The sequence below is a fragment of the Arachis stenosperma genome, chromosome 6 (assembly GCF_014773155.1).
Source record: "Arachis stenosperma cultivar V10309 chromosome 6, arast.V10309.gnm1.PFL2, whole genome shotgun sequence".
NCBI classification, from domain to species: Eukaryota; Viridiplantae; Streptophyta; class Magnoliopsida; order Fabales; family Fabaceae; genus Arachis; species Arachis stenosperma.
In genome coordinates this window covers 52,015,622-52,042,245 of record NC_080382.1, presented here as the reverse complement: position 1 = coordinate 52,042,245, position 26,624 = coordinate 52,015,622, and the positions used below count along the sequence as shown (strand labels likewise).

The window sequence follows — 26,624 nt, the reverse complement described above, 5'->3', positions numbered from 1 at the left end:
ACTATGAGTTTGTGTGTTTTTCTGTGATTTCAGGTATTTTCTGGCTGAAATTGAGGAAGCTGAGCAAAAATCTGAGTTAGGCTGAAAAAGGACTACTGATGCTGTTGGATCCTGACCTCCCTGCACTCGAAATAGATTTTCTGGAGCTACAGGAGTCCAATTGGCGCGCTCTCAACGGCGTTGGAAAGTAGACATCCAGGGCTTTCCATCAATATATAATAGTCAATACTTTGCGCGAAGATAGATGACGTAACTTGGCGTTGAACGCCAAGTACATGCTACTGTCTAGAGTTAAACGCCAGAAACACGTCATGATCCGGAGTTGAACGCCCAAAACACGTTATAACTTGGAGTTCAACTCCAAGAAAAGCCTCAGTTCGTGGATAGCTTTAGTCTTAGCCCCAGCACACACCAAGTGGGCCCCAGAAGTGGATTTCTGCACCAATTATCTTAGTTTACTCATTTTCTGTAAACCTAGGTTACTAGTTTACTATTTAAACAACTTTTAGAGACTTATTTTGTACCTGATGACATTTTCAGATCTGAATTACATACTTTTTGATGGCATGAGTCTCTAAACTCCATTGTTGGGGGTGAGGAGCTCTGCAGCGTCTCGATGAATTAATACAATTACTTTGTTTTCCATTCAAACACGCTTGTTCTTATCTAAGATGTTCATTCGCGCTTAATTATGGAGAAGGTGATGATCCGTGACACTCATCACCTTCCTCAGACCCACGAATGTGTGCCTGACAACCACCTCCGTTCTACATCAGATTGAATGAGTATCTCTTAGATTCATTACTCAGAATCTTCGTGGTATAAGACGGATTGATGGCGGCATTCATGAGAATCCGGAAAGTCTAAACCTTGTCGGTGGTATTCCGAGTAGGATTCTAGGATTGAATGACTGTGACGAGCTTCAAATTCCTGAAGGCTGGGCGTTAGTGACAGACGCAAAAGAATCAATGGATTCTATTCCAACCTGATTGAGAACCGACAGATGATTAGCCGTGCTGTGACAGAGCATAGGAACGTTTTCACTGAGAGGATGGGAAGTAGCCATTGACAACGGTGACACCCTACATAGAGCTTGCCATGGAAGGGACCTTGCGTGTGGAAAAGGATTTCAAGGAAGAGTTGAAGTTCAGAGGACAAAGCATCTCCAAAACTCCAACATATTTCTCATTACTGCACAACAAGTAACGCTTTTATTCTCTTTTATTTTCCCAATCTAATAATTCCAATTGATAATTTTAATTAATATCCTGACTAAGAATAATAAGATAAACATAGCTTGATTCAAACCAATAATCTCCGTGGGATCGACCCTTACTCACATAAGGTATTACTTGGACGACCCAGTGCACTTGCTGGTTAGTTGTGCGGATCATAAATTCGTGCACCATCTGGTACTGCATGGTTCCACCCTGCAAGAACTCCGAATCATTCTCTTGAAGCTTATCCTCTTCCTCATAAATGATCCGCTTGCCCCGAAATGACCTGGCCCAATAGGGAAATCCCAATTCATTGGGCCTTTCGATACAATTAAATAGAAAGCCCCAAGGGCGCCATATTCTAGGAGCCCAAACTATGTGATTGAATAAATCCTCCTCCATCTGTTGCGGGTCGAGGACTCCTTCCCCTTCTTCAAACTCCGATTCATATTTTTCATAGAGAAATATCTGATCAATGATAAAACAAGATCCTTTTTGAATCATATTTAAGGGATTCCTTGGTTTGGACCGAAGAAGCAATGTCACTCGATCATTATCAAACTGACTGCAACCTTTTTCTGTCCGTGAGGATCCCACCAGAGCGCCTTCTACTTCTAATAGGCCATGAACTAGATCAGAATCATTCTCAACGAGTCCATAAGAAATGATCCCATTTTTTTCATCAGGTCCGGGTAGAGACCAAAGGTCTTGAGCGACCGATCCGGCAGAACAACTCAAAAAATAAAGAAGTATCATTAATTCCTTCATGCTCGTTCCAAGTTCGAAGTACCATTTGTACAAATAAGAATCCCCCTCGTTACAAGATTTCTTCTTCATATAGATAGATATAGGATCTATGGAGCAATTACTTAGAAGTACATTTTTTGAAATAGCCCTTCCTATCTGATAGAAAAGGATCCCATGATCCTGAACCGATCTTACCTGGGATCATAAATCCCAAGTTTGTCTATGAAGAGCAGATCTAATTATATTAGTGTCTATAATGGATTTCTTTTGTATAATACTAATCGATAGGGCCTCATTGGTAAGTGCTACAAGATCTCGTACATTGGAACCCATAGTTATGGTTATGCACCCGAGTCCATTAGTATGGAACATTCTCTTTTCCAGGTGAAATCCCCTAGTATATGAAAGAGTGAAAAAGTGCTTTCGTTGTTGTGGAATAAGAAGCCTTCGTATCTTAATGCATGTATTTAATTTATTCGGAGCTATTAGAGCGGGATCCACTTTTTGGGGAATATGAGTCGAAGCAATAACAAGAATATTTCTAGTGGAACATCTTTCACAATCCCTGGAGAGATAGTTCACTAATAGACCGAGGGATAAGTAATTCGACTCATTCATGACTTCTCCAAATCTAATAACTAAGATTCCTACAAATAATAACGATCCACATAAAAGAGCTGCATAGCCAAATATCATCATACTTACGTGCATCATTAACCAATGAGATTGTAAAGCGGGTACTAATATTGCAGATTGATGGATTTCGGTTAAAACACCCGAAGTAGCAAAGCCTTGGGTAAAAATAACACTCGGTGCGATTATTGCACTTAAATCGTTTTTATGCTTTTTAAAACAAAAAACTATATGAAAAATAGAAAAACCCCAGGAAAGAAAGATTAATGATTCATATAAATCACTAAATGGTAAATGGCCCGACAAAATCCAACGAGTAATTAACAATCCCGTTATACAGAAAAAGCTTATTATCATACCATTTTTGGACAAATCATGAAATCCTAAGATTTCATTGACTAATAGAGTTATCAAATGAGTTGAAATTACAATTGATACGACCGAAAATGATATATGAGTTAATATATGCTCTAAAGTTGAAAATATCATAAAAATAAGGTGTCCCAATAACTAATACTAGGAAGATAAATCAGAAATTGAATTCATTTTAGGACTTACTCTTTTAGAGTAAAAGATGCCATGCCGCCACTCGGACTCGAACCGAGATGCTCTAGCACTGCTTCCTAAGAGCAGCGTGTCTACCAATTTCACCATAGCGGCTTACCCGAAATCATAATAACCTATTTATTGTAAATCGTCGAGATTGAAAGAATAAATTCGAAAGATGCAATTTTTTTTAGTAATTAAAAAAATATTAAAGAAACAAAAGAATTGTATTCTAATTATTTCTTTTTTTTCTTTGTTTTTTTTATAAAAATTATTAGAAATTAAATTATTTATTCACTTGAATATATATTTATATTCATATATTCAAATGAATAAGAAGAATTCGTATATATAGAAAGAGCTTAACAAAAGATATAAACATTTCAATAATTATTATTATTATCTTGTCGGAAATGGAATAAAAAATTCGTAGTTTTTCATTTATTATCAAATCTTTTTTATTTCTATTTCTTTTTTGAATCCAAAGAGATGCAACGAAAACACTTTTTCACTCTTTCATATACTAGGGGATTTCACTTGGAAAAGAGAATGTTCCATACTAATGGACTCGGGTGCATAACCATAACTATGGGTTCTAATGTACAAGATCTTGTAGCACTTACCAATGAGGCCCTATCGATTAGTATTATACAAAAGAAATCCATTATAGACACTAATATAATTAGATCTGCTCTTCAACTCAATGGATAGTTTTGGTCCTGTTGAAAATACCAGTGCAAGTGAAGACCCAATTTTGATTGATATGGAAAAAGACTTTCCTAGCTGGAATGATAGTGACAATTCTAGTTACAGTAATGTTGATTATTTAGTCGGTGTCAAGAACATTAGAAATTTCCTATCTGATAAAATTCTTTTAGTTAGGGATAACAATAGCCAAAGGAACCGTTATTCCATATATTTTGATATTGAAAATCAATTTTTGGAGATTTCTAATGATCCTTCTTTTCTAAGTGAACCAGAAAGTCTTTTTGATAGTTATAATAAGAATTCTAGCTATCTGAATAATGTCTCTAAGAGACATGAGAATCATTACATGTATGTGACGATTGGATTTTTGACGGTTTAGAATTTACAAATGAATTCTCGTTGCAAGTATAGTTTCTAAACCAATCACTAATCCTTTCATACAAAAAGTTGTTTGTCACTAAAACAAACCCCTAAATTTATAAACCGAAGTATTGGACCTCGGGTCGTTCTCCCTAGGATTTACAATAAAGTGTTTTGTTATTGGTTGTGAGTTATTTTGGGGTTTTAGAGGGGAAACATGAATAGTAAATGGTAAGAAAACTTTATTAACAAAATGGTCTTGGCAAGATTTGGTTGTCAAGGGTCTTCATCATTATCACTAGCCACAAGTATGGTAGTTGCAAGGATTAATCCCACTTAGTCATCCTTAAATCAATTAACAAAGGAAAGTAAAGTGAGTTATATCAATCCTAGTCCATAAGTCCTAGCTTTCCACTAATTGGATTAATGAAGGCTAGAGTTAATGGCTATCAACTAGCAATCAATTGGACACTAGTGACTCAAGAAATCCTAAGTTACCTTCTCAAGCCAAGAACATAAAATCCTACTCTATCATCCTCTCAAGCATTTCATCAAACACTTGGAAGGCACAAAAGGAAAGTATAGTGAATCACAACAAGAAAGAATTCTAACAACAATTGAATACAAAGAATTAACAACAACAATCAAGGAACTCACAATTATCATGAATTACCTCAAATTGCATTATTGAAAGAAAACAAAGGAGCAAAATTATCTCAATTACAAAACCTAGAAACAAAATAAGAGAAATTACAACAAGAGAAGAGGGATAGAAAGAAGAACCAAAGTGTAGCAATCACCACTTGAAGGTAGAAGTAGAAGGAGACTTGAATTAAACCTAGAATTATGAGATCCTAATCTAACCCTAATTCCTAATCCTAGAGAGAAGTGAGAGCTTCTCTCTCTAGAAACTAAAACTAAACTAATCTCTATATGTGTGTATGAATCTATGTCAATCCCCTTCAATCCTTGGCTCTTATATGCATTTTGGCGCCAAAGTTGGTTGCTGAAACCTTCCCAAAATCGCCAGGCACGTGCTTCATTAGTGAGGTCATGTGCCATCATCGGCGCATGCGCGCATGGTACGCGTGCGCGCCCTTGGCCCGTTTCGCAATGTGCGCGCGAGCGCCTTGTGCGCGTGCGCGTGCTTTGGCTGACTTTGTTTCTTTGACTTTTTATGCTTCTCTCCACTTGTATGCTTCCTTCCTTGCTTCCTTTGATCCATGCTTAGCCTATTTCATCCTGAGATTACTAACAAACATATCAAGGCATCTTATGGAATCAAGGAGAAAATAGAATTCATCAAAATAAGGCTTAAAAAGCATGTTTTTACACTTAAGCACAAATAAGGGAGAGATAACAAAACCATGCTAATTCCTAGGCTAAATGTGACAAAAGGCTATCAAGATGCTCTAAATTCAATACAAGACAAACCGTCAAGTCGGGGTTTGTCAACCTCCCCACACTTAAGCCTTAGCATGTCCTCATGCTAAAATAAGAGGGAACTATAGGGTTATGACATTTATTTGAATGCAACTAAACTATATGAATCCTATCTACATGCAACTATCTAAAGCAATTGGAAATGTTTAGTTCAAACAAATCAATTTTCAAGAGAGCATGTGTAAGCACAAGAGCTAGGCAATAGGAATTAAGTCCAAACCACAATTGTATTGAATTATCAAAAAGAGTTTAAACTTGCAAGAATATAGACAATATGGGCGAACACATGTGATTGAACTTTTGAACCCTCACCGGATGTGTATCCGCTCTATTCACTCAAGTGTTTAAGGGTTAATTCACTCAATTCTCTTCTAATCATGTTGTCCAAAATTTGATTTTCTTCTAACGATCAACACTTATTCAATGCATGCATACATTCATCATGAGGTCTTTCATTTAGGTTGTAATGGGGTTAGGGTCAAGGTAGGATCATTTATGGTTAAGTGGACTAGGATTGAATCTTTGATTAACATAGGCTTTCCCACCTAACCTATATAATGACCTATACAAGTTCAAACTACTCTAACTACCCATTCTTCACTTTTTCACATACTCATGTATTCTTATTTGGTTCATAACACCTATGCATTGATTCCTTTTTATTGACTTCACTTTAGGGCATTTTGTCCCTTCTTTATTGTGTTATTTTATTTATTTCTCTTTTTTTCTTCTTTTTCACTTTTATTTCCTTTTTTTTTCATTTTTTTTCTTTTTCTTTCTTTCAAACTATACACAAGAACATCAATGCATAAGGTCTATACATTTAATCAATACATGAATATGTGCCCAATTCCTAAACATAAAAGTGTACTACCCCTTTTATCCCATCCAATGTTCCCAAGCCTTACCAACTTGAATAATAAACACTCTCACTAGCCTAGGCTAATCAAAGATCCAAACAAGGACTTTTCATTGGTTTTCCGCCTTGGGCTTGTAATGAGCTAAATTGAGAATAAGTTGGTTAAGCATAGGCTCAAAATTGGCTAACAATGGAGAATAAAAGGTTGGCTATTTGGGTAAGTGGCTAATGAAGTGATGGCCTCAATCATATAAATGCATAAATACAAGAAATAAATGGATATATAGAATTAAGCAAATTAAGGATTATAATCATAGAAAGAGAACAATTTCACACAAGAATGGAAAATAAGTGGTTATAAAATGTAACCACATCAATAGGCTCAAGTCTCACAAGCTTGTGTTCTCAATTCAATACATGCTTCACAAGGTATGAAATTCAAGCAAGTTTCACCCAAAATTTTCTTTCAATCAATTGGGTCAATGCTCTCTATTTAAGCTTCTTGAAAAATCTCAACGTTTGACTAAGCATTGTTGTGATTGAAAAATCCAAAAAAAAATTTCTTAGTTCACCCTTTCCTTTTTCACTTAAAACCAATTTCTTATGCAAAAAGGATGACTAAGTAACTGCATTTCAAAGTATGATTTCTAATCACAACCATAACTAAAAGAATAAAGATATGCAAAATGTATAAAGAAAAATCCAACTAAAATACGAAATCTATCATAAAAAAAAACATCTAAAAACATCCAAACATCAAAATATCTAAAATCCGAAATAAGCAATAAAAGTATCCAAAATAACTAGAAATGCATCAAAATATATACAAAATGTGCAAAATAAGATAGCTAGTCTGAAAAGTTCACCGGTTCCCAAATAATGCTCTACCGGTGCCCTCCCCACACTTAAAATCAAGCATCGTCCTCGATGCTAAACCGGAGGATCAGTGGGAGGTACAACGATAGGTGCTGGCTCTGACTGTGGGACCGGCTCCTCCTGAGTCTGTAGTGGCTCTGTAGTGTCCGGGGCATCCTGCTGAACCGGTGCCTCCGTATCCTCCTCCTGATGATCCTGCTCATCGGAGGCTGGAGAATCGGGGAGTGGAGGTAGCTCAGCGCCCAAAGAAATTAGTGCCTGGTCCATCCTGTCTAAACGGCGTCTGACATGGCGTCTCTCACGCTCCAAGAACCGGAATAGACGCTGAACCAGGAGATAGGTAGGCTCAGGTGCTGCTGGAGGAGCTGTAGATGATGAAGGAGCTGCTGTAGAGGATGATGGGGCAGCTGTAGGGGCCGATGGTGAAGGTGTCCCAATGACAGCTCTAGCCCGGGAGCGACGTCTCGCAGATGGTCTCTCGTGCACCCAACCACCCCAGGGAATGGTAACTTCCCTGTCATCAGCATCAGGGGGCGGTGGTCGCACATCATCAGCCAACCACGGGACCTCAGCTAGGGCCGCCATACTCGTGACCAAGGTAGGAAATGGAAGTAGGCCACGAATATGCGCCCGCCACATACACTGTCGGATAAGCCTAGGGAAAGAGACCTCCTTCCCCTCCATAACACACCCAATCAGTAGGAGCATCTCCATAGGGATCTCAGAAAAGTGGGTGGTGGAAAGGACATAGCAAGCGAAAATCATCTGCCAAGTCTTTGCCTCACGAGTCAGATGAGTGAATAGCATCCCTTTCGGCTTGGTGTTGTTGGCATCCATAACCCATGTGGCATCTGGTGTCCCAATCACAGTCCTAAGTGCCTCATAGTCAAAAGTCATGCTGTGTATGGCTAACTCAGCCTGCTGATGGGCACACAGCTCATCGGGGACATGGCGGCACTGTAGGGCCTCCTCAATCGCGGTCTCAGTAATCATAATCTCTCTACCCCTCACCTGAACCGAATCCAAAGTTGGGCGGAAGAAGTTGCAGTAGAATTCCTTCACCCAAGATATGTTGATATCACCTAATTCCCGGTCAACAAAGTCAATGCCCAATTCAAGGATCCGACCGGTAATGGATCGTCTCACATCATTGGGTAGAAGTAACTTCTTCTCAATGTTTAGCTTGGTGGTTCGATATCTAGAAAACCAAAGCTCACAGTATAGGTTGGGGAATTTGTCCGGGTTGGTGGAAGGCAATAACTGGTTTTCTTTTTCCTCATCATTCAGTGGGTTCTTAGCATAATGCTTGTAGATGGAAGGAATGGAGGGGGTAGAGTGTTTTCTCTTCTTGGAGGCAGTGGCTATGGCTTTGCCTTTATCCGACATCCTAAAAAATATGATAGAATATATAAAACATTTAGCATGTAACAAGAAAGCATGTTCAGGATACAATTATCAAGGAATAATCATGATGTTGCAATGAATATGCAAAAGTGAACAATTAAGCCAAAAAAAATGCAAACTTCATTAAAATCAACAACTCATCTTCAAAGGCAATAGTATCATCATATGCTTAAAAGAATTGTTAAAAATGGTTAAAGGTGAGTGGAAGTTAGACGGTTAAAGGAATTAGCAAGTTAGAAAAGTAGATTAGTGATATGATGATATTGATGCGCGATGAAAAGAAAAGTTGTGGTTCATGTTCACAATGAATAATGCAAATCTGGGAAGTCAAAAAGGAAACGGAATTTTGCCCAAAATTGAATCAAAGACCAAAATGAACTATTTTCTTGAAAATCGGACAGCATTCCGGCTTAAAATTGGACGTTCCTGGATAGCAAATTAACACAATTAGCACAGAAACAACATCAAACAAGCACAGTGGTAATGGTATAGTAATCAGGCAACAAGAATTGCATAAGAACAGTCCAAAAGCAGCATACAACACCCAAATAGACAGACAGCAATTATGCACGAACGGAGCACTTATCAGGCCTAGAATCCTCTATCCAGCCCTAGCTACCTAACCGCAATTATTTCTATCTAACCTAACATGCAAAATTTGAATTTAACTAATTAACATGCAATTATAGTAATTAATCAAAACGAATAGTAAAAAGGAAAAAAACAGAGAAATAACAGACTGGAGTAGGAACCTGGGAGCAGAGAGGAACGAAGAAAGGAAAGGAAACTGGGGGTAGGGTCAGGAGAAGCAGCACTTGCGCCGCCGTGGACGGTGGCCGGCAAGATGAGCAGCTGCGGTGGATGGCGGTTCGGCCAAGAGAGAGAGAAGAGAGGGAGCGGATGAGAGTAGACAAGGTGAATGAATGAGAGAGAGAGTGAGGGAGGTGAGCAGTGGTGACAGTGTGGCGGCGGAGATGGTGGCGCGGTGGTGGTTGGTCGCGGACAAAGGTGGATGGACGAGAGAGAGAATGTGGTGAGTGGTGGTGAGAGAGAAAACGAGAGTGGGAGAGCGAGAGAGGTTGATGGTGAGAACAGGGGCGGCCGCGGTGGTGGTGGCTGCCGGCGATTGTGGTAGAAGAGAAGAAGAAGATGAAGATGAGGGTTAGGGAGGGGGAGAAGTGCGCTGCGGCGCAACGCTCTTCGCGTATTAGGGTTCCCATTTTTTTTGAATTGGCGCGAGCGCGCACCTTGCGCGTCCGCGTCCCTTGACAAAACTTGGGACCTACGCGTGCGCGTACAACGCGCTTGAGCGTGGATGAGCAAAATGAGAAAGGATGCGTGCGCGTACAGTGCGCGCACGCGTGCATGGAGTTGGGCTAGGGGCTTAGAGTTGGCCCAACTCAGGCCTAACTCTCTGGAGAATGGCCGAGGAGTCTCGCCACCAGATCTGCGCGCACGCGGCAGGTACGCGTCCGCGCGCATTGAGAGGAATGGAGATCCACGCGTGAGCGTGCAGTGCGCTCTAGCGTGGGATGGCAGAAGTGGTAAGGACGCGTGCGCGTACCGTGCGCGCACGCGTACATGAGATTGGGCCTGAGGCTTAGAATGGGCTTGAGGCACGCCCAACTCTCGGGTCCGTGGCTTAAGTTGGTGGCAGTACCCAAAGGCGCGCGCGCAGCAAGCGCGCGTCCGCGTGAGTTGATGATCTATGACAGGATGGCGCGCACGCGGCATGTGCGCGTCCGCGCGAAGCAAGTTGGGCCAGGGGCTTAAGGTTGGCCCAGAACTGGCTCAACTCTCTGTGGGTTGGCTCAATTGTTGCGGCAGCAAATCGGTGCGGGCGCGGCAAGTGCGCGTCCGCGTGAATGTCCATATTCTTAAAAACGGCGCGCACGCACGTTGTGCGCGTCTGCGTGTATCATGTTGGGCTCAAGGCATAATATTTGCCCAAGGGAAGCCCAACTCTCGTGAGTGTGGCTCGTGGTGCATCCACACAGGGACGCGTGCGCGTACATGGTGCGCTCGCGTCCACCCCTTTTTTTTTTTTTCAGAAACAAATTGCTGGATGCTCCCCTTAGTGTTCACAACTCTTATTCACTCAACCATCATACAATTCACAAAAATACAAATTTTTTGATATTTTTCATCTACTACTAAACACAACATGCATGTGACTAAGCTAACTATTAAGTTGTACAAACAAATTTGTATGAAACATCTACCTACAATGGTAACTCAAATCACTTATTAAGTAAATTTAAAAGAGTGGAAAGAGTTTACCATGGTGGGGTGTCTCCCACCTAGCACTTTTAGTTTAAGTCCTTAAGTTGGACATTTTGAGAAGCTCCTTGTCATGGTGGCTTATGCTTGTACTCATCCTTGAATCTCCAAGGATCTTTGCTTCTCAATTGGTTGACAGAATTTCCAACCATCTTTATTAAGCTCGGGCATAGTTCTACCCAAGATATGAGTCCCCATAGTTGGTCTTCACATAGCGAACCGGGATCCCATATCTTATTTTCGCATCCATCCGTTAGTTGAGTTTCATGATTTTGTCGGATGGGTCGATGGCATAAATGTGATTGACACAAAGAATTCTCTTTATTCCACCAATGCTTCCTTCTAGATCCATACAAAGTGATCCTTGTCCCAACATCATCCCTATATCTTGAGGTCTCGACCTTGATGAGCTTAACACCTACTCTCCAACCACTACACAACTCATTCTTACTTTTAATTCCACAAAGAGCTCTAAGTTGACCATCATTTTCAATCAAACCATATTCAAGTGAGAAATTAAAGCTTAGGGATAGAGATTTTACCCACTTAAATGTTGTATTGGATGGTAACTTGGGAAGGGAGGCTTCCCCACACTTAGACAATGCAAGGTCCACTTCCTTGTACTCTTCTTTGATTGTTTCCACCTCTTCATAATTTCTTTCAATTTCAACCTCATCGTCTTTGTTACGTGGCTTGGTGTTATCTTCAAGAACTTCATCTTGTTTAATGAGAGGCAATTCAATTTTGGATAGAAATTCATTGATGAATGAGTTCATCTCTTGATCAACCTCTTCATATTCTTCAATTTCAATATACACCATGCCATCTCCGTCTTCCTTGGGAGGTTGTGCACACTCTTCTACAATTTGAGCTCCACGTTCAACGGGTGAGGATTCCATTGTAGAGAGAAATTCATCCATGATTGAGTCCATCTCTTGATAAGCCTCTTCTAAGTATTCAAAAATGGTATGCCTTGGAGGTTGCGCATCCTCCTCAACATCAATATCAAGCTTCTTGGAAGAGTGCTCCATGATGCTACATTTCCATGGACTTTCAACATCTCCTAGATCTTCAACCACTTCTTCCTTTTCTTCAATGATCATAGGCTTCTCCAATTGTTCCAATACAAAATTTGATTCCTCCTTTTTCACCGGATTTTCCAATTTCTCCTTCATGCTTTGCTCTTCTTTTGACTTTGCACATGGGGTCACGGAGGTACCTTGAGTGTTCAAGCATTGGTAGGCTAAGGTGGACACTACCTTGGTCAAGTTGGTCACAAACTCAAGTGTATCCCGCTCCATAGCTTCTTGTCCTTGAAGTAACAAAGTGAGAGAATCGTCTATTGGGGCTTGTGGTGGATAGGAAGGTTCATTATTTTGGAGAGAGGGTTCATAGTAGGAAGGTGGTTCTTCTTGGTAAGGTTGTGGAGATTGTGTGTATTGAGGTGGTTCTTGGTGGTGATCTTGATAGGGTTGTGATGGTTCTAAGCGTTCTTGCTCATAGTGGTCATAAAAATATGGTATGGATGGTTGGTTGTATGATGGGTATGGGTCATAGGAAGGGGCTTGGTGTGGAAGGGCTTGTGAGTGTGGTTGAGGGTTATGTTGTGGATAGAATTCATAGGCATATGATGGTGGTTGTTGAGTGTCACAAAAAGAGTCATCATAGCCATTAAGTTGACATACATTAGGATGGGAATTATACCTATAAGTATCCGGAGGTTGTTGCCAATAGGAGTGATCAATTCCTTGAGGCTCCTCCCATCTTTGATGGTTCCATCCATGGTACATGTTGCCATTAAAGTCCACATTTCCTACAACACAATTAGAGCCAAACTCATAGCCAAAGTGAGAATTCATAGTGAGGGAACAAAATAAAACTAACAAAAATTAAGAAACAAACAAAAGATAAACCTATTCACAATATTCACATATGTACAATAACCAATAACACAACACCATTGCAATCCCCGGCAACGGCGCCATTTTGACGATTGGATTTTTGACGGTTTAGAATTTACAAATGAATTCTCGTTGCAAGTATAGTTTCTAAACCAATCACTAATCCTTTCATACAAAAAGTTGTTTGTCACTAAAACAAACCCCTAAATTTATAAACCGAAGTATTGGACCTCGGGTCGTTCTCCCTAGGATTTACAATAAAGTGTTTTGTTATTGGTTGTGAGTTATTTTGGGGTTTTAGGGGGGAAACATGAATAGTAAATGGTAAGAAAACTTTATTAACAAAATGGTCTTGGCAAGATTTGGTTGTCAAGGGTCTTCATCATTATCACTAGCCACAAGTATGGTAGTTGCAAGGATTAATCCCACTTAGTCATCCTTAAATCAATTAACAAAGGAAAGTCAAGTGAGTTATATCAATCCTAGTCCATAAGTCCTAGCTTTCCACTAATTGGATTAATGAAGGCTAGAGTTAATGGCTATCAACTAGCAATCAATTGGACACTAGTGACTCAAGAAATCCTAAGTTACCTTCTCAAGCCAAGAACATAAAATCCTACTCTAACATCCTCTCAAGCATTTCATCAAACACTTGGAAGGCACAAAAGGAAAGTATAGTGAATCACAACAAGAAAGAATTCTAACAACAATTGAATACAAAGAATTAACAACAACAATCAAGGAACTCACAATTATCATGAATTACCTCAAATTGCATTATTGAAAGAAAACAAAGGAGCAAAATTATCTCAATTACAAAACCTAGAAACAAAATAAGAGAAATTACAACAAGAGAAGAGGGATAGAAAGAAGAACCAAAGTGTAGCAATCACCACTTGAAGGTAGAAGTAGAAGGAGACTTGAATTAAACCTAGAATTATGAGATCCTAATCTAACCCTAATTCCTAATCCTAGAGAGAAGTGAGAGCTTCTCTCTCTAGAAACTAAAACTAAACTAATCTCTATATGTGTGTATGAATCTATGTCAATCCCCTTCAATCCTTGGCTCTTATATGCATTTTGGCGCCAAAGTTGGTTGCTGAAACCTTCCCAAAATCGCCAGGCACGTGCTTCATTAGTGAGGTCATGTGCCATCATCGGCGCGTGCGCGCATGGTACGCGTGCGCGCCCTTGGCCCGTTTCGCAATGTGCGCGCAAGCGCCTTGTGCGCGTGCGCGTGCTTTGGCTGACTTTGTTTCTTTGACTTTTTATGCTTCTCTCCACTTGTATGCTTCCTTCCTTGCTTCCTTTGATCCATGCTTAGCCTATTTCATCCTGAGATTACTAACAAACATATCAAGGTATCTTATGGAATCAAGGAGAAAATAGAATTCATCAAAATAAGGCTTAAAAAGCATGTTTTTACACTTAAGCACAAATAAGGGAGAGATAACAAAACCATGCTAATTCCTAGGCTAAATGTGACAAAAGGCTATCAAGATGCTCTAAATTCAATACAAGACAAACCGTCAAATCGGGGTTTGTCAGTATGATACTAAATCGAGTTGGAAAAATGGCATTCATAATTGCATTGAAAGTTATCTTCGTTCTCAAATCTGTATTGTTAGTCACATTTTAGGTGAAAGTGATAAATACAATGACAGTTACTTTTATACTTCTATTTGTGGTATGGGCGGAAATAGTAGTGAAAGCGAGGGTTCTTCCATAAAAACAACTATCACGAATGAGAATTTAACTAAAAGAGAGGATTCTAAAGATCTCGATGAAACTCAAAAATACAAGCATTTATGGATTGAATACGAAAATTGTTATGGATTAAATTATAGGAAATTTTTTAAATCAAAAATGAATATTTGTGAACACTGTGGATATCATTTGAAAATGAGCAGTTCAGATAGAATCGAACTTTCGATTGATCCAGGTACTTGGAATCCTATGGATGAAGACATGGTCTCTATGGATCCCATTGAATTTCATTCGGAAGAGGAATCCGAATCCTATAAGAATCGTATGGACTCTTATCAAAGAAAGACAGGATTAACTGAGGCTGTTCAAACAGGCACAGGTCAACTAAACGGGATTCCTGTAGCAATTGGGATCATGGATTTTCAGTTTATACTGAGTAGCAGGAGCAACTTTTAATTTATTATGAGCCCAAACGATGGATTCAATAAGTTCTTGCCAATAACCACGCCCGCTGAATAGAAACATTAAACTAAAAGCCCATACAAAATGGGCACCCAAGAAAAAGAGACCATATGCAGATAATGAAGAACCATAAGACTGAATTACCTGGGAGGCTTGCGCCCATAAGAAATCGCGGAGCCACCCATTAATGGTAATGGAACTCTGCGCAAAGTTTCCTCCTGTGATATGAGTAACTACCCCTTGATCGCTTATAGTACCCCAAACATCTGACTGCATTTTCCAACTGAAATGGAATATGACTACTGAAATTGCATTGTACATCCAGAATAGCCCCAAGAAGACATGATCCCAAGCGGATACTTGGCATGTCCCTCCTCTTCCGGGTCCATCACAAGGGAAACGAAAACTGAGATTTGCTTTATCCGGTATTAATCGCGAGGTACGAGCAAATAGAACACCCTTTAGGAGTATCAATACCGTTACATGAATTGTAAATGCATGAATATGATGGACCAAAATGATCCTTTTCTATTTCTTCTATATGGTAGAGTTAAAACTAAAAAAAGATTTTCCCCTTCCCTATGTTTTCTCACGTTTTCAATAAAACCCTCTCGTAAAAGCATTTTAGCAATGTTTTCAGTAATGTTAGTACATGGTATTAGATCCGTTCCTCTTCCATTCATGTCAGCATTTCGTATAGAGGTTATTATGTCGGTGATGGTATCATTACCCATATGAAAATAAATGTTACTCTTTACTTACTTTTGATATAATCAGCATACTCCGTGTTCTATATTTTCTAATATATATTAGAGTAATATAATTTGAAAATATTTTAGTTAAAATTAAAGAAAGATATCTAGTATATTTATATATCTTTAATAGAAAGATATCTATATAATATCTTATTTATATATTTCTTTTTATATTTTTATATTTATTTTTATACTTATTTTTATTCAAAAAGAATAATATATATTAAAAAAATAAAAAACGAAATCCAATTTTATTAATAATTAGATATATGTGTAAGACATAATTTATTAATTTATCTATTTCATTTTCATTAAATAATAAAATGTTTTTTCTTATAATACCTCAGGTGCTAAAATAGAATTCTGAATTGTAATAAACTATTATTATCATTCTAATGAATGATAATCAAATTTTAGTAAACAATTTCTACTTAGTCTATTTAGTACTTAGTCTATTTATAAAGTAGAACATTTTTATCAGTCTCTTTTTTTTATTTAATGAATAATGATATCTTCTTTATATTGCTATTTTCGATTATTCCAATAATAAAATTTCGAAACATTAAAAAAAAAGTAAGTGGACCTAACCCATTGAATCAGAACTATATCTACTATTCTGATATTCAAATTCGATATAGATGAAATTTATCTTTTTTAGACTTCTTTTTGATTTGTACTTCGTAAGAATTAGTCGTAATAATTCTTAAATTATAAATTCATACATGAATTAAAATAGAAAAAGTAATAAAATCAATCCATACAAATAGACAGAGCTCCTAACCTTAACAATGGAGGTTTAGTTGCTCATGGTTCAGAGAGAAAATAAGGATTCAGGTAAATGTACTGAGTTCCAATCTGATGGCCTCTAAAGTTAACTAATGGAGTCCCTTTTTATAACTAATCCTAATATCTTTTCCTAATTTCAAAATCATATTTGAATTTAAATCAAAATTAATTATATCAATCATCAAGTCTTCCATTGATGGATGGGGACTACTTGTTTTGTCCAATCTGCAGCTTCTAATTTATGTTTTCTTGGCTGGAAACTGGGTCAAAACAACCCAGAAATCGCCCCTAGCATTTTTTTGCATTTTCTGCACGTGGCGCATGTCACGCGTACGTGTCAGTCACGCATATGCGTCGATGGTCTTTTTTGCAAGTCACGTGAACGTGTCGGTCACGCACACGCGTCGCTGTGCAATTCTTCAAATCACGCGTACGTGTTAGTCACGCGCACGCGTTGCCATGGAAAGCTCCAAATCGCGCGCACGCATTAGTCACGCGTACGTGTCGCTCATCGCTGCCATGTCCTTTGATTTTTGTGCTGTATAAACTCCACCAAATCTAGCCGAATGCTACGTAAGATACACCGAATTTGCACAAGACTCAAAGTAGCATCCAAAGTGCTAAAAGATAATTAATTCTTTATTAAACTCAACAATTTAGATTCAAATTCACTAAGAAAAGATAGGAAAGATGCTCACGCATCAATTCACCCCATTAGTTTTCACAGTATCACAAATCTGCAGAAATAATTAAGTGATAGACTTAGTCAGACAAACAGAAAGTAATGTTTGGGCAATATAAAAGACATTAAGAAATATAAAGAATATTGAAGGAAGGCAAGTAAATAAATTTGGAAGAAAATATGGAGAAAACAGTTAAGGCTTCAGAGTTATCTATTTTCTAGATTGACTTTTCTTACTAACTATTTTAATCATGCAAGATTTAATTCATGACAAACTATATGTGACTAAACCCAAATTCCTTAGACCTTTTTAGTCTCCTCTAACTCTCATGAACCGCCAATTCCTTGGTCAATTAATTCCAATTAGAGGGTGAAGTTTAATTCTAGTTATTTGCCACAGAAATCCTAATTACCCAAATATAAGAGGATTATATGTCACGTATCCCGTTAAATCCAGATAATTAGAAATTTAGGAGAATATGTTTTCAAGCTGTTGTTCAAGTAAAGAGGGTCATACTTTCGTTTCACCCAATTTCATAAAATAAAGAACGAAAATAATTCTTGAATTATATGAATCAATACATGAATTAAAATAGAAAAAACAATAGAATCAATCCATACAATAGACAGAGCTCCTAACTTTAACAGTGGAGGTTTAGTTGCTCATGGTTCAGAGTGAAAACTAGGATTCTGGTAAACTGTAAATTTTGAATGAGGTAGCAGAGAAGAGAAATTTCTTTTCTCTTTTATATCTAATTCTAATTAATGTAAATTATAATTTCTTAAACTAAATAATATATTTTCCTATTTTTAAAATAAAATTAAAGCTTAATCAGAATAAATAGAAGATTTTGCGCAGCTTGTTGGAGAGGCGGGGACCACTTGAATTCTTAATGACCTACGCCTAACTTGAGAGTGAGCTGCGCTTTACTTGGAGTGATGCGTGAAGTGTTGCGCCTAACTTAAGCAATTGCTGTGCCTAACTTGAAGCCATGCCCCCCGTTGCTGCGCCTTACTTGAATGGTTAGGCAAGGACATTGTGCCTAACTTGGAGTCAAGGTAATTGTTGCGTGTTGTTGTTAATGTCTTGCGCCTAACTTGAGATTTCTCAAGTTAGGCGCAGCCTTGACAGTATGGTTAGAAACGAAGTATAGACTATTATATATTTTTGTAGCTCTGAAAGTTAGCTTTCCAATGCCACTAGAGTCACGTCAATTGGATATCTATAGCTTGAGTTATTTAGGTTTGAGTATAGAGAGGTCAGGGTTGACAGCATCATTCGCATTCTTCTCTTTTTTTGCGGAAACTCCATCAAATCCAGCCGAATGCTACCTAAAATAAACAGAATTGCACACGACTCAAAGTAGCATCCATAGTGGCTAAAAGATAATTAATTCTTGATTAAACTCAACAAATTGAATGAAAATTCACTAGAAAAGATAGGAAAGATGCTCACGCATAAATACTCGAAAGCCAAAAACGGGGGTCATAATCAAACAATCCGTTCGGTACGACTTCCCAGTCTCTAACAACCAAGCAGAACACGAGGCCCTCTTAGCCGACTTAACTCTAGCCAAAGAAGTCGGGGTAAAAATCTTGGAAGTATGCAGTGACTCACAGGTAGTTAGCTCCCAAGTCAACGGAGACTACCAAACACGAGACCCCCTACTCCAACAATACCTTACCAAGGTAAAGAAGCTAAATAAAGAATTCAGGAAGTCGTCAGAATGCCGTCCGTATCAACAACCACTGACACCGTTCTACCAATCTCCGACCCAGAATCATGGACCTCCCCCATCCTACAATACCTCCTCAACGGGGTACTATCCGAGGACCCTAAAGAAGCAAATCGGATAAAAAGGGAAGCCCCTAACTACACCGTAGTAACAGGAAAATTGTACAAACAAGGATTCTCGTAGCCCTTGCTCAAGTGCATAGAACCTTAGGACACGGAGTACATACTCCGCAAAATCCATGAAGGCTGTTGTGGCCATCACATCGGAGAAAAAACCCTAGCCCAAAAAGTTATCCAGGCCGGATACTTCTGGCCCTCGGTTATCAGGGACTCCATGCAGCTGGTATAAAACTACTCCAAATACCAGATCCATGCCAATCTCCACCAAGTCGCCCCACTCTAGCTCAACATCATAAGGGCGGATCGGCCATTCGAAATATGGGGCGTCGACCTCGTCGGCCCTTTTACCACGGTATTCGGACAACTCCGGTATCTCATCGTCGCCATAGACTACTACACCAAATGGATCGAGGCCGAACCCCTGCCCTCTATCACAGCAACCTAATGCCAAAACTTTTTTTGGAGACATATCATTACCCGGTTCAGGATCCCCGAGATCATAATCTCAGACAACGAAATCCAATTCACCAATAAAAAATTCAGAGAATTCTTGGAGGGGCTGCACATATCCCACCGTTTTAACTCAGTAGAACATCCCCAAACAAACGGACAGGTGGAGTCCATGAATAAGATAATCATCAAGGGACTCAAGAAACGGCTCGATGAGGCCAAAGGGCTGTGGGCCGATGAACTCAGATTAGTCCTCTGGTCGTACCGAACCACTCCCCAGACCTCCACAAGGGAACCTCCATTCGCCTAACATACGGCATAGAGGCTATTATCCCGGTAGAGATAGGAGACCCAAGCCCCAAAACAATCAGAGGTAACGACGAAGAAGCAGAACGAGACCTCACAGACGAAGTGAGAAGCATAGCCCATATGAGAGAGCTAGCCTTAAAGCAAAGAATCAGCCTAAGGTATAACCGTGGCATGGTCCGACGGGAATTCACACCTGACGACCTCATCCTACGGCGGAACGACATCGGCGCCCCCACCCCCGGAGAAGGGAAACTCACCCCCAACTGGGAAGGCCCATACAGAATTAAGGCAACAATAGGGAAGGGAGCATACAATCTCGAAAGACTTGACGGCGCCGAGATCCCGAGGACCTGGAACGCGACCAACCTACCACGGTACTACGCGTAGGCTCATTTTATATCTCCAAGTTCTTTTTGCTTATCTCTTTGTTTTATTCCCCTTTGCTTTATTTCCATTAGTTTTATTTTCGGGTACTCTTTCCTGCCGCATCGGAGGGTTTTAACGAGGCCCAACTTAATAAAATCTTATTAATTAAATACACTTACCTCGCTTCTCCCTATGCTTTCGTAACAACAAAAAGAACAAACGGTCACCACCAGGGACTGATCACCCCTAGGGCCAAAACACGAATATCCACACAACATGGCCCAACCCGCCACTACGAGTCCCACGAAAAGACTCATAATACAAACCCCTAGAATGGCCTAAACAGCCGCGGCCTAATGACTACCTACATCGCGAGTCACACAAACAATGCAAAAAACACGCAAGGATGATCAAAACATAAATCCTTAAACTGGACTGAACGACCCAAAAACAAATTCGAGGAAGTATCCAAGTCTCACAACCACAGCTGAAACGGCCAAAAAACCAACAAAGTCACAACAGACGCCCACACGACCAAGAGCGTCAACATAAAATTACAAAATCCTCAAAATACAAAAGACATAAACAAGAAGCCTACTCGAGGTCAACAATCTGGCCATCCCAGACAGTCTTGAACGCCCCCATCACGGACACGTCCACACTCGGCGCAAGGACCGTAGCCTGGGCCCCCATCATCTCCTCGGTAGCAGCGATATCACCCTTCACATCTGCTAGCAGCTCCACCTTTTCCTTCTTCACACCTTCGGTCTCGATCTACAGAGCTGCAACCTTAGCCTTCAAAATATTCACCTCATTAAGAAGCACAGCAGCCTAAGATTCGACATCGCAAGCCCGCTTTCGTTCCACCCCCAACTGAGACAACAGAGAAGTCTCAACCTCGGACAAATGGAGAATCTCAGCCCCAACGTCCTCGGAGCTCTTGACATGCTTCTCCCTGGCCGACTGATGAGCGGATAATTTATACGCTTTTTCGCATTGTTTTTAGATAGTTTTTAGTATATTTTAGTCACTTTTTATTATATTTTCCTTAGTTTTTAAGCAAAAATCATATTTTTGGACTTTATTATGAGTTTGTGTATTTTTCTGTAACTTCAAGTATTTTCTGGCTGAAATTGAAAGACCTGAGCAAAAATCTGATTCAGAAGCTGAGAAAGGACTACAGATGCTGTTGGATTGTGACCCTCCTGCACTCGAAGTGGATTTTCTAGAGCTACAGAAGCCTAATTGGCGTGCTCTCAACTGCGTTAGAAATTAGACATCTTGGATTTCTAGAAATATATAATAGTCCATGCTTTGCCCGAGATTTGATGGCCCAAACTGGCATTAAACGCCAACTAGAGGCACTTTGGCACACTTCTTGGCGTTAAACGCCCATTTTGGCTAGGGGTGTGCATGGCCCGGCTAGGTTCAAAGACTCGGCCCGGTCCCGGACACTTTAAGGGTTAATTTGGTATGATTTCGCTGGGTCTAGGGTTGGGTAAGGGTCTCAAAAATAGACCCAGTCATTATTTCAGGTCGGGTCCGGTCCATGGCTTGGGTCACCCGAAATTGGTCCGGTGGCCCGGTCATCATACACAATTAATATTTTGTATATTAGTGATGGATGATGGCTATTCTTATGTGGAATTTAAGTATTGTAAATCTTAATATTTTGTGTTATTAGTTATTATAAGACTATAAGTTAATGTTTTATGTTTAAAATGCATAAGATTTTAGACTAATCAATGCATAATATTGTATTATTTGTATTGATTTAAATATTTGGTGTTATTAGACAATATTAGTATTGATTATGGTTATGCTTTAATTTTAGAGAAGAGTTGGCTCTTGTTATATTTTTCTAAGTGAATTTTACCATGTCAAATAATGGTTGGAGTCTTGGAAATTTGGATATTTTCACATGCTAGCTTATAAGAAGGAATCAAAGTAATGTAATGTTAACGGCCCAGTTTTTACCCGGTATAATCATGGCCCGAAAGTGTATAGGCTTCATCAGGTCTAGGGTCGGGTTCGGGTCTAATAAATAGGCCCGGTATATATTTCAGGCCGGGTCTAGGTCAGATTAAACCCGGTTTCACCTGGCCCATGCACACCCCTAATTTTGGCACCCAGGGTGGCGTTTAACTCCAATTTGAGGCATATGCACGTGAAAGCTTGAAAGCACAACCCAAACTCTCACCAAGTGGGCCCCAAAAGTGGATTTCTGCACTATCTGTACTTAGTTACTCATTTTCTGTAAACCTAAGTTACTAGTTTAGTATAAAAACTACTTTTAGAGATTCATTTCGTAACTCATGACATTTTACATTTCATATTGTATCTTCTACGACATGAGACTCTAAACCCCATAGGTGGGGGTGAGGAGCTCTGCTGTATCTCAATGAATTAATGCAATTACTATTGTTTTCTATTCAATCATGCTTGATTCTGTTCTATGATACTCACTCGTACTTCAATATAGAGGATATGATGATCCGTGACACTCATCATCATTCTCAAATTTATGAACGCGTGCTTGACAACCACTCCCATTCTACCTGAGCCCAACGTAGTCATTAGGCGACAGCTTGAGTGCGTATCTCTTGGGTCTCTAATCCGCGGACCGAGTCTGTAAGGTTAGAACCTTCGTGGTAGAGGCTAGAACCAATTGGCAGAATTCCTGAGAATTGGAAAGTATAAACCTTGTCTGTGGTATTCCGAGTAGGATCTGGAACGGGATGACTGTGACGAGCTTCAAACTCACGAATGTTAGGCGCAGTGACAGTGTACAAAAGGATAGAGAGATCCTATTCCGACACAAGTGAGAACCGACAGATGATTAGCCGTGCGGTAGCTGTACCTGGTATTTTTCATCCGATACAAGAGATCCGACAGTTGATTAGCCATACAGAAACCGTACCTGGTATTTTTTATCCGATAGGACGGATGGTAGCCATTGACAACGGTGATCCACCAACATACAACTTGCCATGGAAGGAGGCCATGCGTGTTTGGAGAAGAAGACAGTAGGAAAGCAGAGATTCAGACGACAGAGCATCTTCGGAACCTCAACATGTTCCTCCTTACTGAATCACAAGTACCATTCATATTATGTTATTTACTTTTCATAAACAAAATCATTTTTATCATTAATCTCCTAACTAAGATTTACAAGATAACTATAGCTTGCTTCAAGTCGGCAGTCTCCGTGGGATCGACCCTTACTCACGTAAGGTATTACTTGGACGACCCAGTGCACTTGCTGGTTAGTTGTGCAGAGTTGTGAAAAGTGTGATCACAATTTCGTGCACCAAGTTTTTGGCTCCATTGCCAGAGATTGTTCGAGTTTGAACAACTGATGGTTCATTTTGTTACTTAGATTACGAATAATTTATCTTTTTGGTTTAGAATTTGAGTCTTTTATTTTCTTTTCAAAAATATTTAAAAAATCTTATTTTTCTTTATTAATCTTTAATTTTTCTTTGAGTTTTTTTATTATTGTTTTTGTTAAAATTTTAAAATCCTTGTTTTCTTTTTCTAGATTTTTTCAAAAATTTTAATAAATAGATAAAAACCAATAAATTAATAATTGAGTCTTCTGTTTGAGTTTAGTTTCATGTTTTAAGTTTGGTGTCAATTGCATGTTTTTAGTTTCCTTCAATTTTTTGAATTGTATGCTCTTTTTATTCTTCATATTTTCGAGTTTTATGTTCCTTGTTCTTTCTTGATCTTTAAGCTGTTCTTGTTTATTTTCCTTGTTTGATCTTTAGTTTTTCTTGTTTTGTGTCTTTCCTTGTTTTTCTTGTGCATTTTTGAATTATTAGTGTCCAAAGTATAAAAATTTTTAAGTTTGGTGTCCTTTGTGTTTTTATTTTCCTAAAGATTTCCAAAATTTGTTCTTGGTGTTCATCTTGATCTTCAAAGTGTTCTTGGTGTTCATCTTGACATTCAAAGTTTTCTTGTTTGTTTTCTTTGTTTTGATCTAAAATTTCTAAGTTTGGTATCATTTTATTATTTTTCTCTCTCCTCTTTAAATTCAAAAAAATATATTTTCCATGATTTACTCATCATTTTCGAATTCCTTAGGTTGACTTAGGCAAAATTTTTAAAATTTGGTAGTTTCTTGTTAGTCAAGTTAAAATTTCAATTTTAAAAACTTATCTTTTTAAATCTTTTTCAAAACAAATCCTTTTTCATTTTTTTATATTTTTCGAAAATCTTTTATAAAATTTTTCAAAGTCTTTCTCTTTTTATTTATAATTTTCGAAATACTTGTCTTATTTTACTATTTTGATTGAAAAAATTTAAGTTTGGTGTTTCCTTGTTAAGAAAGTTCCAATCTTTAAAATTTTAAAATCATATCTTTTTCAAATCTTTTTTTTAATTTATTTTCTTACAAGTATCTTTAATTTTAAGACATATCTTTTTCAAAACTTCCTAACCAATTTCTCTCCATTTTTCGAAAATCCTCACCCACAATTTTTCAAATCTTTTTAATTAATTAATTATTTAGTTTTTAATTTTCTTTTAATTTTTGAACTTATATTCGATTTTTCATTTATTTTATTTATTTTATTTTCTTTTAATTTCGGTATTCAAAAAAATAAATAAATAAATAAAAGAATAAATTTTTTCTTTACAATCCACATCATCTCCCTTTCTCTATTATGGATCTAAGTGGAAATGAACAGTCCAGAAGGACTCTGGGGTCATATGCTAACCCCACTACTGCTTCATATGGGAGTAGTATCTGTATACCCCCCATCAGAGCCAGCAACTTTGAGCTAAACCCTCAGCTTATTTTCATGGTGCAGCAAAATATCTAGTATTCTGGTCTTCCACAGGAAGAACCTACTGAGTTTCTGGCACAGTTCTTACAAATTGCTGACACAGTACGTGATAAAGAAGTAGATCAGGATGTCTACAGATTATTACTGTTTCCATTTGCTATAAAAGATCAAGCTAAGAGGTGGTTAAATAACCAACCCACAGCAAGCATAAGAACATGGAAACAGTTATCAGACAAATTCCTAAATCAATATTTCCCTCCAAAAAGGATGACACAGCTGAGGCTGGACATCCAAGGCTTTAAACAAGAGGATAATAAATTTCTTTATAATGCCTGGGATTGGTACAGAGGGATGCTATGGAAATGCCCCTCTGAAATATTTTCAGAATGGGTGCAATTAGACATCTTCTACAACGGGCTTACAGAAAAGGCCCAGATGTCTCTAGACCACTCAGCTGGGGGATCTATACACATGAGAAAGACAATGGAAGAGGCTCAAGAGCTTATTGATACAGTTGCTAGAAATCAACATCTGTACTTAAGTAGTGAGTCCTCCATGAAAGAAAAGGCTAAAGTAGTATCCACTGAACTTAGTCCTCCAGAACAAGTTGTTGAACACAATCAGCAATTCCTTTTTTTAACAAAATAGTTAGTAGAATTTAAAGAGATGCTACAAGACACTAAAAATGCTAACAAGAGTATGAAAGCACAATTAGATCAGACAAGACAACAGTTATCTAAACAGATAACAGAAGAGTGCCAAGCTGTTCATTTAAGGAGTGGAAAGACATTGAATGTTTCAAATCAAGGCAGCAAGAAGCCAAAAAAGGAACAACTAACAGAGGATGACCAACCCACTGCCCAAAATCCCTCTGAGGACAGTAAGAGCCCAGGGAGGAATGATTCTGGCGTTCAAACGCCAGAAAAGGGTGAAAAAGTGGTGTTAAACACCCAGTGGATGGCCAATTCTGGCATTCAAATGCTAGAAAAAGGTGGCAATCTGGCGTTAAATGCCCATATAGCACCCAATTCTGGTGTTCAAACGCCAATGGAGAATCAGACTCCTATAAGTGCTGATAACAACCCTCCTAGGCAGGCTTCTCCAACCATTTCTGTAGGAAGTAAACCTGCAGCAACTAAGGTTGAAGACTATAAAGCCAAGATGCCTTATCCTCAGAAACTCTGCCAAGCAGAACAGGATAAACAATTTGCCCACTTTGCAGACTATCTTAGGACTCTTGAAATAAAGATTATGTTTGCAGAGGCACTTGAGCAAATACCCTCTTATGATAAGTTCATGAAAGAGATCTTAAGTCATAAGAAGGATTAGAGAGAAACTGAAAAAGTTTTTCTCACTGAAGAATGCAGTGCAGTCATTCTAAAAAGCTTACGAGAGAAGCTTAAAGATCCCAGAAGCTTTATGATACCATGCACATTAGAGGATGCTTGTACCAAGACAGCTCTATGTGATATTGGGAAAAGTATCAAC

General features: G+C 38.7%; 1 protein-coding gene across 1 annotated transcript; it reads left to right on the top strand.

The window, feature by feature from the left end:
• Positions 1 to 12,589: 12,589 nt before the first annotated feature.
• LOC130934039 (acetyl-coenzyme A carboxylase carboxyl transferase subunit beta, chloroplastic-like) lies at positions 12,590 to 15,137 on the top strand. The gene is made up of 2 exons (XM_057863630.1): positions 12,590 to 12,655; positions 14,523 to 15,137. The coding sequence occupies exons 1-2, from the start codon at positions 12,590 to 12,592 to the stop codon at positions 15,135 to 15,137; spliced, it is 681 nt and encodes a 226-aa protein (XP_057719613.1).
• The last annotated feature ends 11,487 nt before the right edge of the window (positions 15,138 to 26,624 follow it).